Raw genomic sequence first — 17,457 nt, 5'->3', positions numbered from 1 at the left:
TGCCAAGACAGCAGCTGCTCTTTCTGGGGTCCAAACACATAACACATAAAACAAAATATAAAACAGTACATCATATAACATTATTACACCACTACATATGTATAATACCACCATACAACAATATTACAGTGTACTTGTGTGTAGATTGCGGGTGCTAGCATGTGTGTGCATGTGTGTGTCTGTTCCTGTGTGTGTGTATCTCTTCACAGTCCCCGCTCTTCCATAAGGTGTATTTTTATGTTTTTTAAATCTGATTCTACTGCTTGCATCAGTTACTTGATGTGGAATAGAGTTCCATGTAGTTATGGCTCTATGCAGTGCTGTGCACTTCCCATAGTCTGTTCTTGACTTGGGGGTTGTGAAGAGACCTTTGGTGGTATGTCTTGTGGGGTATGCATGGGTGTCCGAGCTGTGTGCTAGTAGTTTAAACAGAGTCCTCGATGCATTCAGCATGTCACCACTCCTTAGAAAAACAAGTAGTGATGAAGTCAATCTCTCCTCCACTTTGAGCCATGAGAGATTTACATGCATATTATTAATGTTAGCTCTCAGTGCACATTTAAGGGCCAGCCGTGCTACCCTGTTCTGAGCCAATTGTAATTTTCCAAGGTCCCTCTGTATCACCTGACCTCACGACTGAACAGTAGTACAGGTGCAACAAAACTAGGGCCTGTAGGACCTGCCTTGTTGATAGTGTTGTTAAGAAGAGCAGCACTTTATTATGGACAGACTTCTCCCCATGTTAGTTACTGTTGTATCAACATGTTTTGACCGTGACAGTTTACAATCCAGGGTTACTCCAAGCTGTTTAGTCACCTTAACGTTCTCAATTCCCACCTTATTCATAACAAGATTTAGTTGCGGTTTAGTGAATGATTTGTCCCAAATACAATGCTTTTAGTTTTTGTAATATTTAGGACTTATTCCTTGCCACCCATTCTGAAACCAACTGCAGGCCTTTGTTAAGTGTTGCAGTGATTTTACTCGCTGTAGTAGCTGGCGTGAATAGTGTTTATAGACACACTGGCTTTACTCAAAGATTGAAAAAAGTAAGGGGCCTAGACAGCTTCCCTGGGGAATTCCTGATTCTACCTGGATTATGTACTCCGAGCATGTGCTGACCAGCTGGCAAGTGTCTTCACTGACATTTTCAACATGTCCCTGACTGAGTCTGTAATACCAACATGTTTCAAGCAGACCACCATAGTCCCCGTGCCCAAGGACTCTAAGATAACCTGCCTAAATGACTACCGACCCGTAGCACTGACGTCTGTAGCCATGAAGTGCTTTGAAAGGCTGGTCATGGCTCACATCAACAGCATTATCCCAGAAACCCTAGACCCACTCCAATTTGCATACCGCCCCAACAGATCCACAGATGATGCAATCTCTATTGCACTCCACACTGCCCTTTCCCACCTGGACAAGAGGAACACCTACGTGAGAATGCTATTCATTGACTACAGCTCAGCATTCAACACCATAGTGCCCTCTAAGCTCATCACTAAGCTAAGGATCCTGGGACTAAACACCTCCCTCTGCAACTGGATCCTGGACTTCCTGACGGGCTGCCCCCAGGTGGTAAGGGTAGGTAACAACACATCTGCCACACTGATCCTCAACACGGGGGCCCCTCAGGGGTGCGTGCTCAGTCCCCTCCTGTACTCTCTGTTCACCCATGACTGCATGGCCAGGCACGACTCCAACACCATCATTAAGTTTGCCGACGACACAACAGTGGTAGGCCTGATCACCGACAACGATGAGACAGCCTATAGGGAGGAGGTCAGAGATCTGGCCGTGTGGTACCAGGACAACAACCTCTCCCTCAACGTGACCAAGACAAAGGAGATGATTGTGGACTACAGGAAAAAAAAGAGGACTGAGCACGCCCCCATTCTCATCGACGGGGCTGTAGGGGAACAGGTTGAGAGCTTCAAGTTCCTTGGTGTCCACATCACCAATGAACTATCATGGTCCAAACACACCAAGACAGTCGTGAAGAGGGCACGACAAAGCCTATTCCCCCTCAGGAGACTGAAAAGATTTGGCATGGGTCCTCAGATCCTCAAAAAATTCTACAGCTGCACCATCGAGAGCATCCTGACTGGTTGCATCACCGCCTGGTATGGCAACTGCTTGGCCTCCGACCGCAAGGCACTACAGAGGGTAGTGCGTACGGCCCAGTACATCACTGGGGCAAAGCTTCCTGCCATCCAGGACCTCTATACCAGGCGGTGTCAGAGGAAGGCCCTTAAAATTGTCAAAGACTCCAGCCACCCTAGTCATAGACTGTTCTCTCTGCTACCGCATGGCAAGCGGTACCGGAGTGCCAAGTCTAGGTCCAAAAGACTTCTCAACAGCTTCTACCCCCAAGCCATAAGACTCCTGAACAGCTAATCATGGCTACCCGGACTATTTGCACTGCAAACTATTTGCACCCATCCTTTTTACGCTGCTGCTACTCTGTTAATTATTTATGCATAGTCACTTTAACTCTACCCACATGTACATATTACCTCAACTACCTCAACTAGCCGGTGCCCCCGCACATTGACTCTGCAACGGTACCCCCCTGTATATATAGCCTCCCTACTGTCACTTTATTTTCTTCTGCTCTTTTTTTTCTCAACACTTTTTTTGTTGTTGTTTTTTTTAAACTTTTTTTTTTTTTTAATAAATGCACTGTTGGTTAAGGGCTGTAAGTAAGCATTTCACTGTAATGTCTGCACCTGTTGTATTCGGCGCATGTGACCAATAAAATTTGATTTGATTTGAGAGGCTTCCATTAAAGAACACCCTCTGTGTTCTGTTAGACAGGTACGTCTTTATCCACAATATAGCAGGGTGTGTAAAGCCATAACACATACGTTTTTCCAGCAGCAGACTATGATCGATAATGTCAAAAGCCGCACTGAAGTCTAACAAACAGCACCCACAATATTTATATCATAATTTATTCTCTCAGCCAATCATCAGTCATTTGTGAAAGTGCCGTGCTTGTTGAATGTCCTTCCCTATAAACGTGCTGAAAGTTTGTTGTCAATTTGTTTACAGTAAATAGCATTGTATCTGGTCAAACACAATCTTTTCCAAAAGTTTACTAAGGGTTGGTAACAGGCTGATTGGTCGACTATTTGAGCAAGTAAAGGGGGCTTTACTATTCTTGGGTAGCGGAATGACTTTTGCTTCCCTCCAGGCCTGAGGGCACACACTTTCTAGTAGGCTTAGATTCAAGATATGGCAAATAGGACTGGCAATATCGTCCGCTGTTATCCTCAGTAATTTTCCATTTAAGTTGTCAGACCCCGGTGGCTTGTCATTGTTGATAGCCAACCATTTTTTCACCTCTTCCACACTCACTTCATGGAATTCAAAATTACAATGTTTGTCTTTCATAATTGTATCCGTTATACTTGGATGTGTAGTGTCAGCGTTTGTTGCTGGCATGTCATGCCTAAGTTTGCTAATCTTGCCAATGAAAAAATCATTAAAGTAATTGGCAATATCAGTGGGTTTTGTGATGAATGAGCCATCTGAATGATGGAGCTGAGTTTGCCTTTTTGTCAGAAATTTAATTTAAGGTGCTCCAAAGCTTTTTACTATCATTCTTTATATAATTTATCTTTGTTTCATAGTATAGTTTATTCTTTTTATTCAGTTTAGTCACATGATTTTTCAATTTGCAGTACGTTTGCAAATCGGTTGTACAGCCAGATTTATTTGCCATTTCTTTTGGTATCATCCCTCTCAACCATAAAATGTTTCAATTCCTCATCAATCCACAGGGATTTAACAGTTTTTACAGTCTTTTTTTTATGGGTGCATGCTTATTAGTAACTGGAATAAGCAATTTCATAAATGTGTCAAGTGCAGCGTCTGGTTGCTCCTCATTACACACCACAGACTAGCAAATATTATTTACATTCTTAACATAGGAATCACTACAAAATGTATTGTATGACCTCTTATACACTATATTAGGCCCAGCCTTTGGAACTTTGGTTTTCCTAGAAGTGGCTACTGTCGTGACTTGACTTTAACATTAATCTGAAGACTTATTTCTCTAATTAACTAACTACACTACCAGTCAAACGTTTGGACACACCTGCTCATTCAAGGATTTTTCCTTATTTTTACTATGTTTTACATTGTAGAATAATAGTGAAGCCATCAAAACTATGAAATAACACATATGGAATCATGTAGTAACCAAAAAACCTTCAAATAGCCACCCTTTGCCTTGATGACAGCTTTGAACATTCTCTCAACCAGCTTCATGAGGTAGTCACCTGGAATGCATTTCAATTAACAGGTGTGCCTTCTTAAAAGTTAATGGAATTTGTGGAATTTATTTCCTTCTTAATTCGTTTGAGCCAATCAGTTGTGTTGTGACAAGGTAGGGACGGTATACAGAAGATAGCCCTATTTGGTAAAAGACCAAGTCTTTGAAAGTTTCTTCAAGTGCAGTTGCAAAAATCATCAAGCGCTATGATGAAGCTGGCTCTCATGAGGACCACCACAGGAATGGAAAACCCAGAGTTACCAGCCTCAGAAATTGCAGCCCAAATAAATGCTTCACAGAGTTCAAGTCACAGACACATCTCAACATCAACTGTTCAGAGGGGACTGTGTGAATCAGGCCTTCATGGTCGAATTACTGCAAAGAAACCACTACTAAAGGACACCAATAAGAAGAAGAGACCTGCTTGGGCCAAGAAACACGAGCAATGGACATTAGACCGGTGGAAATTTGTCCTTTGGTCTTGAGTCCAAATTGGAGATTTTTGGTTCCAACCGCCGTGTCTTTGTGAGATGTGGTGTGGGTGAACGGATGATCTCCGCATGTGTAGTTCCCACCGTAAAGCATGGAGGAGGAGGTGTTATGGTGTGGGGGTGCTTTGCTGGTGACACTGTCTGTGATTTATTTAGAATTCAAGGCACACTTAACCAGCATGGCTACCGCAGCATTCTGCAACGATACGCCATCCCATCTGGTTTGGGCTTAGTGGGACTATCATTTGTTTTCCAACAGGACAATGACCCAACACACCTCCAGGCTGTGGAAGGGCTATTTTACCAAGAAGGAGAGTGATTGAGTGCTGCATCAGATGACCTGGCCTCCACAATCCCCCGACCTCAACCCAAGTGAGATGTTTTGGGATGAGTCGGACGGCAGGGTGAAGGAAAAGCAGCCAACAAGTGCTCAGCATATGTGGGAACTCCTTCAAGACTTTTTTGGTTACTACATGATTCCATATGTGTTATTTCGTAGTTTTGATGTCTTCACTATTATTCTACAATGTAAAAAAATTTAAAAAATTAAGAAAAACCCTTGTGTTCAAACTTTTGACTGGTACTGTATGTTTAATTGTTACCCGATTTTAAATTAATCAGGTAATAATGAACTCATTAGGATCTGGGGCACCACGAGAGCGGTTCTTTAAAGAATTACCATCTCCCGAATTAAACTCTAAAAGGTCTTTACCAATCACATCTATAAACAGTCAACTTATTAATCATAAGCTCGCGTCATATCATCATTCTCAACAGTCGTAACCTCCTTGCATTTGCAAAAACCCGAGCCTTACTTATGATTCAGTACTACACAAATTGGTTTGATTATTTATTTACTAGCTAATTAAATGGGAACACAGGATAAACACACACACTCTGCACCGGTTATTGACTGGAGACTTAATAAGTTGAAAACAGGTCCCTATCGGAATGACAACAACATGGAGGCTTGTTAAAGAAGAGATGGAGAGAGAGGGACAGAGGCACTTAACATTGCCACATTCAGAAACGACTCCCACCTACAGTAACCATATACTTTGCACACGAACCGCCACCCGCTTTAAGCAATAAATCATGAATGTATTTATGTGAAATGCCTGGGCTCGCCGGAGATCTCTTGGTGAACGGGGCAGCTTTGGAAAGGGTGTTGGGCCCTTTCGCGGCACGCTTGTAAGGCTCTGATTGTCCGAAATGGTTCCAACAACTCTTCTCATGTTGTCCTTCTTCGTAGTTGTCCGGTATCCAGATACTGACTGTTATCACTTGATGGTCTCTAGCAGCTTCCCACAAGAATGGGCTTTAGATGTTATTCCGTAACCGGGTGTAAATCTACTTCACTTACTATAGTTCAGTAACCAAAATAGATTTGTTCAAATTCAAGGTGGCGTGTCATAGCTGACACCCCATTCTTTCTACAGACATCTTTGAATCTTAATACGGAGCAAGTATTTAAGTTTTTGGAAAACTTTGTTGAATAGAAACCGGAAAGATAGATTTTACCGTAATTCCGTTACCAAAGTTTGCATCTGCACAGTTCTTCCACTAAATTAGTGTTTTTTTAAATGTTCAGTGGAAATTGTTAAAAGTAGTCTTGTACATAGATCTGTATGTTTTGTTAAACCTTGAAATCAATGGTTATTGTTTGGCATACATTTTAAAGTTGAAAAAGTCTGTTACCGTGGAATTGCCACCAGTCTTTGTAGTCAATTCTCCACTAACAACTGAACCCTTAAACTGAAGAACCATATATCTCAGTTTTGGAAAATGTTAGTGATATGATATATTTCTAGATTGTATATTGGATATGAATCATCAAAGTATTGATATTCCATACAGACTATAAATAGACAACATGTACAATACATGTCCATGTTAGTTGACAACTCTGGACATTACAGTGAACTTATAGTAAGATACAAAATCACTAATCATCTGAAAATGCAAAACGCTACTGACACCTGCTCAGAGGAAGCCAAGCATTACGGCTTGCAGCTGAGCACAGGCATGGAATGGAATGACAATGGAGGCTTCTAGGTAGTGTAGTCACAGGAGGGTTAAAGCAGCCACTCAATCGGCCCCCCTAATGCCACTGTATTTAATGGGGAAGCCACTCATCCAGCATGACAGTATCAGTGTTATTGTGTCACTGTCACCTTGTGAGTCTGTTATAGTTCTCTCTCTCTCTGCCACAGTCTTTCTCTCTCTCTCTCTCTCTGCCACAGTCTTTCTCTCTTTCTCTCTGCCACACTTTCTCTCTCTTTAGAGGAGAAACCCTGGATGTGTGTCTAATTTGTAAACTCTTCCCTTGGGAGAAAAATTACACTCACACACATACATCATACAGCCATGTGCGTGTGTGGCCATCTTTTGCTCTGTAGGAGAGATCACTTCACGCCAGCAGTATTCAATTGGGCCCCCGTTAATCAAGAGGACCTGCCACTATGGATATCTGTCTGAGAGTGACACACACACTCTACACTGGCTGCAGGCTGCCAATGTAGATCCCATTCAATGCAATCACAGACCCACTGGCGCCTCGCTGAGACAATTACACAGGTTTATACACATGAGGAAATGCAATCGCCCAATGTCGCCGGCAACTGCAATAGCAGCAGGGCCAAACTTGAACTGCATAACACCTAGTCAACCCCCAATAACCACACACACACTCAAAGCCCCTTTGTGTGTGTGTGAACACAGCTGGGGAGATACTGTATTACACAATCCCTCTGTGGTGGATCTATCTCTGTTCTGTGTGAATGCTTTAAAGGTTGTCTTTGTTGTACTGTAGTGCCGCCGTTCAGCTTTTCTCTTATGGATCTCATTCACACACACAGCTCTTGTCTGTCTCAAACCCACACACAGGATTCTCTCTCTCTCTCCCTCTCTCTCTCTCTCTCTCTCTCTCTCTCTCAATTACAGGATTCACCCACGCTTGCCTCCCTCTCTTCTCTCCCATTTCTACTGTATATGTCTCTATCTCCTGTTTCCTCTCCCCTCCCTTCCTCTCCTCTTCTCTCTCCTACCCTGTATTTTGTGGCCTTTTGGTTTCACGGTATGTGGTCAGTCTTTTTCCTTCTCCCTGGGCAGTGACTAATATATAGAGTACAGACATAGAGACCCAGTCCTAGCCTTCCTAATGGGAGTGCTGCTTACACAGACCAGCGAGTCTGTGTGTGGGTGGGTGGGTGGGGACCAGCTGGCTCTCACAGCCCATGGATATGGGTGGAGGCTGGGTGACGTCGCCCTGGGTACGAGGGGTTGCCTGTGTGTGTCTGTGTGTCTGCACAGGTCATGCTGGTAGGAGAGGGATTAGGGAGCAGGGGATCTTAGTACAGTTTGGTGCTCAGTTCAGACCCCTCTGTAGGGTGTGTGTTGCTGTGTGTTTCATGTGTAGCAGGTGTGTGCTTGTGCTCTCTCCTCTCTCTCTCTCTCTCTCTCTCTCTCTCTCTCTCTCTCTCTCTCTCTCTCTCTCTCTCTCTCTCTCTCTCTCTCTCTCTCTCTCTCTCTCCATTCATGCAGTGAGTGAAAGTGACATGAATGAAAGGATCAACAACATGGACCAGCACCCAGCTTAATCACAGATCACTTGTTTTAATGTGTTTACAGTATTTGATAAGGCTGTGTGTGCTTTGATTAGCTTCAATGGGTCTGTTACTATTTGCCACTGAGAATAAACCTTATTCACATGAAGAGACCTGAACATCCATATAAGATCAGCTACCAGTGTGACAGATGTGTGAGCAACTCAGCGAAAAGGAGAGAAAGAGTGAGAGAAGAGGAGGTGAGGTGTGGAGAAGGGAAGAATCTTTTGGTGATAAAGGTGAGAAGAATATAGGGGAGAAAAGGATTCCAACAGAGAGAGAGAAATGGAGGAAGGGAGGATACAGGCTAGAAGAAAGCAAGAAAGCAAGAAAGCAAGAAAGAAAGAAAGAAAGAAAGAAAGAAAGAAAGAAAGAAAGAAAGAAAGAAAGAAAGAAAGAAAGAAAGAAAGAAAGAAAGAAAGAAAGAAAGAAAGAAAGAAAGAAAGAAAGAAAGAGACGGAGGAGGAGAGATGTATGAGAAAGATTAATAATTTGTGCTTTGCCGAACAATGTCTGGCTGTTATGTCTCTGGCAATAGTAATTGAAACAGGTGTGATACCGAGCGAACACTGAGACCATGATTTTGTGAATAATCGGCCAACCATCAAGCTGAACCAGAACTATCCAGTTTGTAATTGCGAATCACACATGAAAGGGAACGTGTGTGTGTGTGTATGTAGCATAGCGACAGGCCTGCATTGCTGTTTTATCTCTGCGTCAGTGTTTTTAGAGCTTTTCAGTGTAGTGTCAGATGGTGATGTTTTGGAGTCAGCTGTCATCAGCAAATGGGGGCTTCTAAATGGCTCTATGGCTATCTGGACTATAGCACTAAACACACACACACACACACGTCACACACACGCATTAATAAGATATGTTGAATATTACTAAGGTTATATTAATAGTGTATTACTAAGGTTTTACTCAAATGTTACACTTTCCGAAATGATGTTGTCATGCTTGATGTGCCATCAGCAGAGTGAAATAGGACAGAAAGGAGGGAGGAGATGAAGAGAGCGAGGAAAGGAAGTATGAATTAATTCATAACCAGCACCATGTCCCAATGGCAGGAGAGACGAGAGGGGGATGAGGAGAGGCGGGGAACGGAAGAATAGAATAATAGTGGAGAGGAAGAGGGTAGAGAGGATGAGAGGAAGAGGGAGGACATGTTCCCTGTCTCCCCTCGTTCCTTCATTGCTGATTGACACAGCAGCTCGCACCATTAGTCAGCTGATGAATGAAAGCAAACCAGATATGAAATTTGATTTCCTACCGCAAAAAAACAAGAAAAATGCAGCAGGAAAACAAGAGGTGAGGGAGGGAAAGGGAGAGAAGGAGAGGAAGGGGGAAGAAGGGAGACGATATATGGAGGAGAGAACATAGTGAGAATAAACATGAACTGTGGATAAAGGGAGAGAGGGAGGAGAGGGAGAGAGACCAAGGGAAAGAGGGAGCTGGGACAAAGGATAAGGAGGAGATAAAGCATATTATAGAGCAATTGAACATGAAACAATGAGTAAAGGACAACAAGAGGGAGTGATAGATGAAGAGAAAGGAGAGGGGGGGAGACGGTGAGGGAGAGAGCGATAGAGTGATAGCTGAGTGGCTGTGAAGTGTGTGAGAGATGGTGATATAGTGAGTGAGTGGTTTGGAGGGTTTCAGATAAGCAGGACAGAGAACAGTGTGATTCAAGGAGCTGAGACTGCATTAATGAACTCTGCTTTATAAATCTCTCTCCCTCTCTCTAGCTCCCCTCTGCCACCTCTTTCTCTCCTTCTCTCTCTCCTTCTCTTTATCCCTCTCCTCCACCCTTCTCTCTCTTTCCCTATATCTCTCTGTCTCTCTCATGGAAACCTTGTTAACTTTTTTTTGCTGTTTCATGTCTGTGTTGAGTTTCTGCACTTGTGTTGAACTGTCTTACACAATTGCTAATTTCTGTCTCCATCTCTCTCCTAGCGGGGCGTTCTCTGAGGTGGTGTTGGCCCAGGAGAGGTCTACAGGGAAGATGTTTGCTGTGAAGTGTATCCCCAAGAAGGCCCTGAAGGGGAAAGAGAGCAGCATCGAGAACGAGATCACCGTGCTCCGCAAGTATGTCTCCCACCTACCTTCTCCTCCCTAACACCTGTTACCCTGGCGACCGAACGGAAACACTGCCGCCCCTCACCACCGCGCATTACGCTCGCATCCCTCCCACTACTCCCCATTCACTGTTGTCTTTAGGTCACGATCCACAGTCTCACACTGACAAAACAGGTCATACATATTGTCAGGTACTGTAGCTGAGTAGAGACCTGTATGAACACACACATACACCAGGGGATAATATGAAAGATATGCATCTCCACGTTTCTGGATAATACAGTAATCCCTCTCCACAGCTTGGACTCAGCTGTGCTTGTGAGCGTCCACCTGTGTGTATGTAGTCAGATATCACCTTGGATCTGGCCCAATGCTCAGTAGTTCCACAAGGTCTCACTCACTCACTCTACATTCTCTCGCACACTCACTCAGTCACTCACTGACCGGAACTAGGTGTCTACAGTATGTGTTAGTGTTAGTGTTATTATTGCAGTATACCATGTGTGTTCCCTAGGGACAGGAGAGACACCACTGACCCTGACAATATTTATGGGGGATAGGTGTTGTTGTCATGGTGATCCAGTCAGTGGAGGGGGGTGTGGCCTAGCCTCTGACGCGTTCCATGTTTGTCCTTCGGCTTTCTGCCGCTCAGCATCTCCTGGCAACCAGCTGATTGACAGGCTAATATGGCCTGCAGAGGTCACAAGACACAGCTTCCCAGGGTCATTTCTACATACCCAAACATTGTCATTCACATGTACACTATATATACAAAAGTATGTGGACAACCCTTCAAATTAGTGGATTTGGCTATTTCAGCCACACCCTTTGCTGACAGGTGTATAGAATCAAGCACACAGCCATGCAATCTCCATAGACAAACATTGGCAGTAGAATGGCCTTACTGAAGAGCTCAGTGACTTTCAACGTGGCACCGTCATAGGATGCCACCTTTCCAACAAGAGTTCGTCAAATGTCTGCCCTGCTAGAGCTGCCCCGGTCAACTGTATGTGCTGTTATTGTGAAGTGGAAACGTCTAGGAGCAACAACGGCTCAGCCACAAAGTGATAGGCCACACAAGCTCACTGAATGGGACCGCCGAGTGCTGAAGCGTGTAGTGCGTAAAAATCATCTGTCCTCGGTTGCAACACTCAGTACCGAGTTCCAAACTGCCTCTGGAAGCAATATCAGCACAAGAACTGTTCGTCAGGAGCTTCATGAAATAGGTTTCCATGGCCGAGCAGCCGCACACAAGCCTAAGATCACTGTGCGCAATGCCAAGCGTCGGCTGGAGTGGTGTAAAGCTCGCCACCATTGGACTCTGGAGCAGTGGAAACGCGTTCTCTGGAGTGATGAATCACGCTTCACCATCTGGCAGTCCGACGGACGAATCTGGGTTTGGTGGATGCCAGGAGAACGCTACCTGCCCCAATGCATAGTGCCAACTGTAAAGTTTGGTGGAGGAGGAATAATGGTCTGGTGCTGTTTTTCATGGTTCGGGCTAGGACCCTTAGTTCCAGGGAAGGGAAATCTTAATGATATAGCATACAATGGCATTCTAGACGATTCTGTGCTTCCAACTTTGAGGCAACAGTTTGGGGAAGGCCCTTCCTGTTTCAGCGTGACAATGCCCCCGTGCACAAAGAGCGGTCCATACAGAAATGGTTTGTCGATCAGTGTGGAAGAACTTGACTGGCCTGCACAGAGCCCTGACCTCAACCCCATCGAACACCTTTGGGATGAATTCGAACGCCGACTGCGAGCCAGGCCTAATTGCCCAACATCAGTGCCCAACTTCACTAATGCTCTTGTGGCTGAATGGAAGCAAGTCCCTGCAGTAATGTTCCAACATCTAGTGGAAAGCCTTCCCAGAAGAGTGGAGGCTGTTATAACAGCAAAGGGGGGGACCAACACCATATTAATGCCCATGATTTTGGAATGAAATGTTTGACGAGCAGGTGTCCACATACATTTGGACATGTAGTGTATATATATATGTGTATACGCTTCACGTGGTCACGTGTGTACACACATGCAGAAACACACACACGTGCGTTAAGATTAGAAAACTGCTAGACACACATTCACAAAGATATGATTACGCTCTCTTTCTCCCTCTCTCCCTCTATGTGAAGTTAGGGTATAGTGTCGTGCCACAGTCTCTGCCCACTCGGTCACCTACTAGTTTATTTGGATCCTGCAGCTCGACAGGGATTCACACACACACACACACACACACACACACACACACACCCTTCTCTAAGAGACAGAGAATCAGTTGTCAAATAATTTTCCTGCTGTGTGTCTGTGTCAGGCAGTGTGATAGTGTCACATTAACTGTGGAAGCATTTTTCATATAATGACTGGAGACCAGGAATCATTTTCTATCTCTACTCTTAGAGGTTCATATCTGCTTTTACCCTTCCATTATCCCAGGGAGAGTTTAAATATACATCATTATCCCTGGTGATCTCATCTCAGCCATCTCTCCTCAGACTGTCTATGACTCATATCTCTATGCTCCACTGCTCGCTACGAGCTCAGAGATCGCACACTCCTAATGTACAGTTGAAGTCGGAAGTTTACATACACCTTAGCCAAATACATTTAAACTCAGTTTTTCACAATTCTTGACATTTAATCCTAGTAAAGATTCCCTGTCTTAGGTCAGTTAGGATCACCACTTTATTTTAAGAATGTGAAATGTCAGAATAATAGTAGAGAGAATTATTTATTTAAGCTTTTATTTCTTTCATCACATTCCCAGTGGGTCAGAAGTTTACATACACTCAATTAGTATTTGGTAGCATTGCCTTTAAATTGTTTAACTTGGGTCAAACGTTTCGGGTAGCCTTCCACAAGCTTCCCACAATAAGTTGGGTGAATTTTGGCCCATTCCTCCTGGTGTAACTGAGTCAGGTTTGTAGGCCTCCTTGCTCGCACATGCTTTTTCAGTTCTGCCCACAAATTATCTATAGGATTGAGGTCAGTGCTTTGTGACAGCCACTCCAATACCTTGACATTGTTGTCCTTAAGCCATTTTGCCACAACTTTGGAAGTATGCTTGGGGTCATTGTCCATTTGCGACCAAGCTTTAACTTCCTGATTGATGTCTTGAGATGTTGCTTCAATATATCCACATAATTTTCCTTCCTCATTATGCCATCTATTTTGTGAAGTGCACCAGTCCCTCCTGCAGCAAAGCACACCCACAGCATGATGCTGCCACCCCCGTGCTTCACGGTTGGGATGGTGTTCTTCGGCTTGCAAGCTTCCCCTTTTTCCTCCAAACATAACGATGGTTATTATGGCCAAAGAGTTCTATTTTTGTTTCATCAGACCAGAGTACAGTTCTCCAAAAAGTACGATCTTGGTCCCCATGTGCAGTTGCAAACTGTAGTCTGGCTTTACTATGGCGGTTTTGGAGCAGTGGCTTCTTCCTTGATGAGCGGCCTTTCAGGTTATGTCAATATAGGACTTGTTTTACTGTGAATATAGATACTTTTGTACCTGTTTCCTCCAGCATCTTCACAAGGTCTTTGCTGTTGTTCTGGGATTGATTTGCACTTTTCACACCAAAGTACGTTCATCTCTAGGAGACAGAACGCGTCTCCTTCCTGAGCGGTATGGCGGCTGCGTGGTCCCATGGTGTTTATATTTGCGTGCTATTGTTTGTACAGATGAACGTGGTACCTTCAGGCGTTTGGAAATTGCTCCCAAGGATGAACCAGACTTGTGGAGGTCTACAATTTTTTTTCGGAGGTCTTGGCTGATTTTCTTTTGATTTTCCCATGATGTCAAGCAAAGAGGCACTGAGTTTGAAGGTAGGCCTTGAAATACATCCACAGGTACACCTCCAATTGACTCAAATTATGTCAATTAGCCTATCAGAAACTTCTAAAGCCATGACATCATTTTATGGAATTTTCCAAGCTGTTTAAAGGCACAGTCAACTTAGTGTATGTAAACTTCTGACCCGCTGGAATTGTGATACAGTGAATTATAAGTGAAATAATCTGTCTGTAAACAATTGTTGGAAATATTACTTGTGTCATGCACAAAGTAGATGTCCTAACTTAACTTTGTTAACAAGAAATGTGTGGAGTGGTTGAAAAACGAGTTTTAATGACTCCAACCTAAGTGTATGTAAACTTCCGACTTCAACTGTATGTACTGAACTCCCCACCTGCTCACGCTTCGTGTGTGTGTGTCAGGTGTGTACACTATTATTCCCCCTTGCAATAACGTCATCCGCAAACGGCTCATGTGGCACAGACCACCACCACAGCACAAGCATGTGTACACTTTCACGAGAGAGAGAGAGATTTAGTAAGTGTTTGAGATGACTAGAGCTGAGGTAAAGGGGGTGTAGATGGGGTTGAGACAGTCTGGGATCTGACAATCTGTTTAAAGGGTTAGAGTTATACATGACTAACATTGTCTCTTGTTTTCTCTCCCAACAGAATCAAGCATGAGAACATAGTAGCTTTGGAAGACATATATGAGAGTTCCAACCACCTCTACCTGATCATGCAGCTGTAAGTTCTCTCGCTCTCTGTCTGTCTCTCCTCCATTCATTTAGTCTTATTTCTTGATCTTAATTTCTGTCATTGTCTCTCTCTCCCCTTCTACTTCTTATGGTCTCTCCTTATCACTCTATCTCCTTCTCTGTCACTTTCTCTGTCTCTCTCTCTGTCTCTGTCACTGACCTGTTGTACCCTCAGACTGCCTCTATAATCAGCACCTAGGAATGGGGCAGGGGTGACGGTTTTAGCTTACACACACACACACACACTTTATAAGCCCTCATTACTCCAATTATACTTCAATTAAGACGGTCGACAGGAGAGGGAATGGGACCTGGCTCGTAGCGATCAGCTAACGTTTACATAACGTTACTCTAACGTTACAGCAAAGCTAACGTGCCACTATGCACTCCTGGCCACATTAATCAGCTTGAGTTATATCAGTCTGTAGAGGAAGGCGTGTGAGTTATGGATTAAAGTGTGTTGTGAGTTATGTAAGTGTGTGTGTGTGTGCAGGAAAGTAGAGCAGTTTTAACTTTGATCATTTCATTTTATTTATTGCTGAGTCATGGCCCACTTAATGTTATTAGTTTCAGTGCTAACAGGCTGTCGAATTGAGAACAGAGGAGAAAAACATCCACCCATCAGAACCGTCTTTCACTTCACTCTTCTTCCAGTCTTCTGCCTCTCTCACCCTCCCTCGTCTGTCTCTCTTCTCCTTTCTTTCTCCTCGTCTTTTCTCCTTTCTTTCTTCTCACCCCTGTCCTCCTCCCCCCTCACACCTCATCTGTCCTCCCTCCTCTCACCTTTCCCCTTACCTCTCCCCTCACCTGCAGCAGGCATGAAATTATTCTCCCCTGTCTCCTCTGCAGCAAGGCACCATCTCATATCAGGCTCTGTTACCACGGATACAGAGGTGAAAGGTCACCACTCCACTTATGACAGGGCTTAACTTGGTAGCAGCAGGAATAACACCTCAGCAGGTGCAAATCTCAGTACTCATCTGTGCTCTGAGTCGGTACCTATCTGAGTCACCTCAGAGTAGGAACGCTGGACCAGGTCTCTCATCTTTACCAGCCCCCTGTGATCCTGCCTGGGTATGAATCATCCTCAGAGGTTGACAGGTGTGGTCTGAGTTTGACACGTCGGGTTTGATTTTGACGTCATGTCTGATCTAGCTGTGATTAGTTAGTTGGGTCTGGTGTGATGCTTCCATCTCTGTTTGGATAAAGATCTGCTGTCTACAGTAATCTACAACCATGTCATCACCACATGGCTGATACATCCAATCCTGTTCAAATTAATGAGAGAGAGAGCGAGATGGATGGAGAGGGAAAGGTATGGGAGGCAGATGAAAGTGTGATGGAGAGAGGGAAGAAGAGAGAAGGGGGGGAGAAAGAGAGTGAGAATATTGGATGCAGAATATACTCAGTGGATCAATGTATCAAGGAGATTGCTTTGGGGTGAATTTGGTATCTGAGTGAAGCCAAGAACAAGAAGAGGGATGTAGCTCAGTTGATAGAGCATGGCGTTTGCAACGCCAGGGTTGTGGGTTCGTTTCCCACAGGGGGCCAGTATAAAAAAATAATAATAATATGTAAGTCGCTCTGGATAAGAGCGTCTGCTAAATGACTAAAATGTAAATGTAAATGTAAGAGGGGATGAGGGAGACCGAGAGAAAGGAAGGAGGCAGAAAACAAAGAGCAGGAAAACAAATCTAGAGTGGCTAAGAGTAGAGCATTGCTTGAAACTTTTCCACTCAGTCAGTGGCTATTTAATGAATGAATGAAAAGGGTTGTGAAAGTGTGTGGTGTTTTACAGAAAATACAAACACAGGTATGGTTTTTCTCTTTTCTCCCCAACAACACTGAGACCATGTGAGTTAAGCAAACCCAACAGTTGTACAGTCAGATGTGTTCTGCAGAAGCAGCAGGTGGCTGTTCCAATAGCTTCATACCACTACCTTACTGTAGGAAACACTACAGCAGGGGTCAGCAACAGGCGGCCCGCGGGATTTTAGTTATTCCCACGAATAAAAAAAGAGACGTGATTGTGTCTCAATGTAGTCAAGGTATGAAATTATTGTTATTTTAAAATAACAATCTCTTTTTGGGCTAAGTTGGGGTCAATTTGCAGTCTATACATTTTTATACTTATGTTCCGGCCCCTCGGCCATCCTCTAGTTGCCTACCCCTGCACTGCAGTGTTTGGCACTGCTGAGCCATACAACTACACAGGAGCACACAGGGCCACTGTACAGCTCAGATTACACTCAGATAAAGGGACAACTTGATACTGTTCTGACAGAGAGATAGGGGGGGATGAAGGATGGGAAAGGGACAGAGAAAACAAGAAAGAGACTGGAGAGAGTGAGACCGAATGGAAAGACAATAGAGGGTGTATGAGTGTATGTGTGCACAATTAGTGTGTGTGTGTGCCTGCAGTATGGTGTGTGTGTATTGAAAGGGAAG

General features: G+C 44.1%; 1 protein-coding gene across 1 annotated transcript in view; it reads left to right on the top strand.

Annotated features, from left to right (window-relative positions):
- The window catches only part of LOC311129673 (calcium/calmodulin-dependent protein kinase type 1D-like), a 66,673-nt gene that overhangs the window by 38,316 nt on the left and 10,900 nt on the right, over positions 1 to 17,457 (top strand). The window contains exons 2-3 of the mRNA XM_084162061.1: positions 10,338 to 10,469; positions 14,924 to 14,998. Coding sequence (XP_084018187.1) covers positions 10,338 to 10,469; positions 14,924 to 14,998 — 207 coding nt within the window. The remainder of the gene's footprint in view (positions 1 to 10,337; positions 10,470 to 14,923; positions 14,999 to 17,457) is intronic.

Source organism: Coregonus lavaretus (assembly GCF_964263955.1).
Source record: "Coregonus lavaretus genome assembly, chromosome: 5".
NCBI lineage: Eukaryota > Metazoa > Chordata > Actinopteri > Salmoniformes > Salmonidae > Coregonus > Coregonus lavaretus.
Note: the sequence above shows the minus strand (reverse complement) of the source record. Positions and strands in the feature narration are given on the sequence as shown.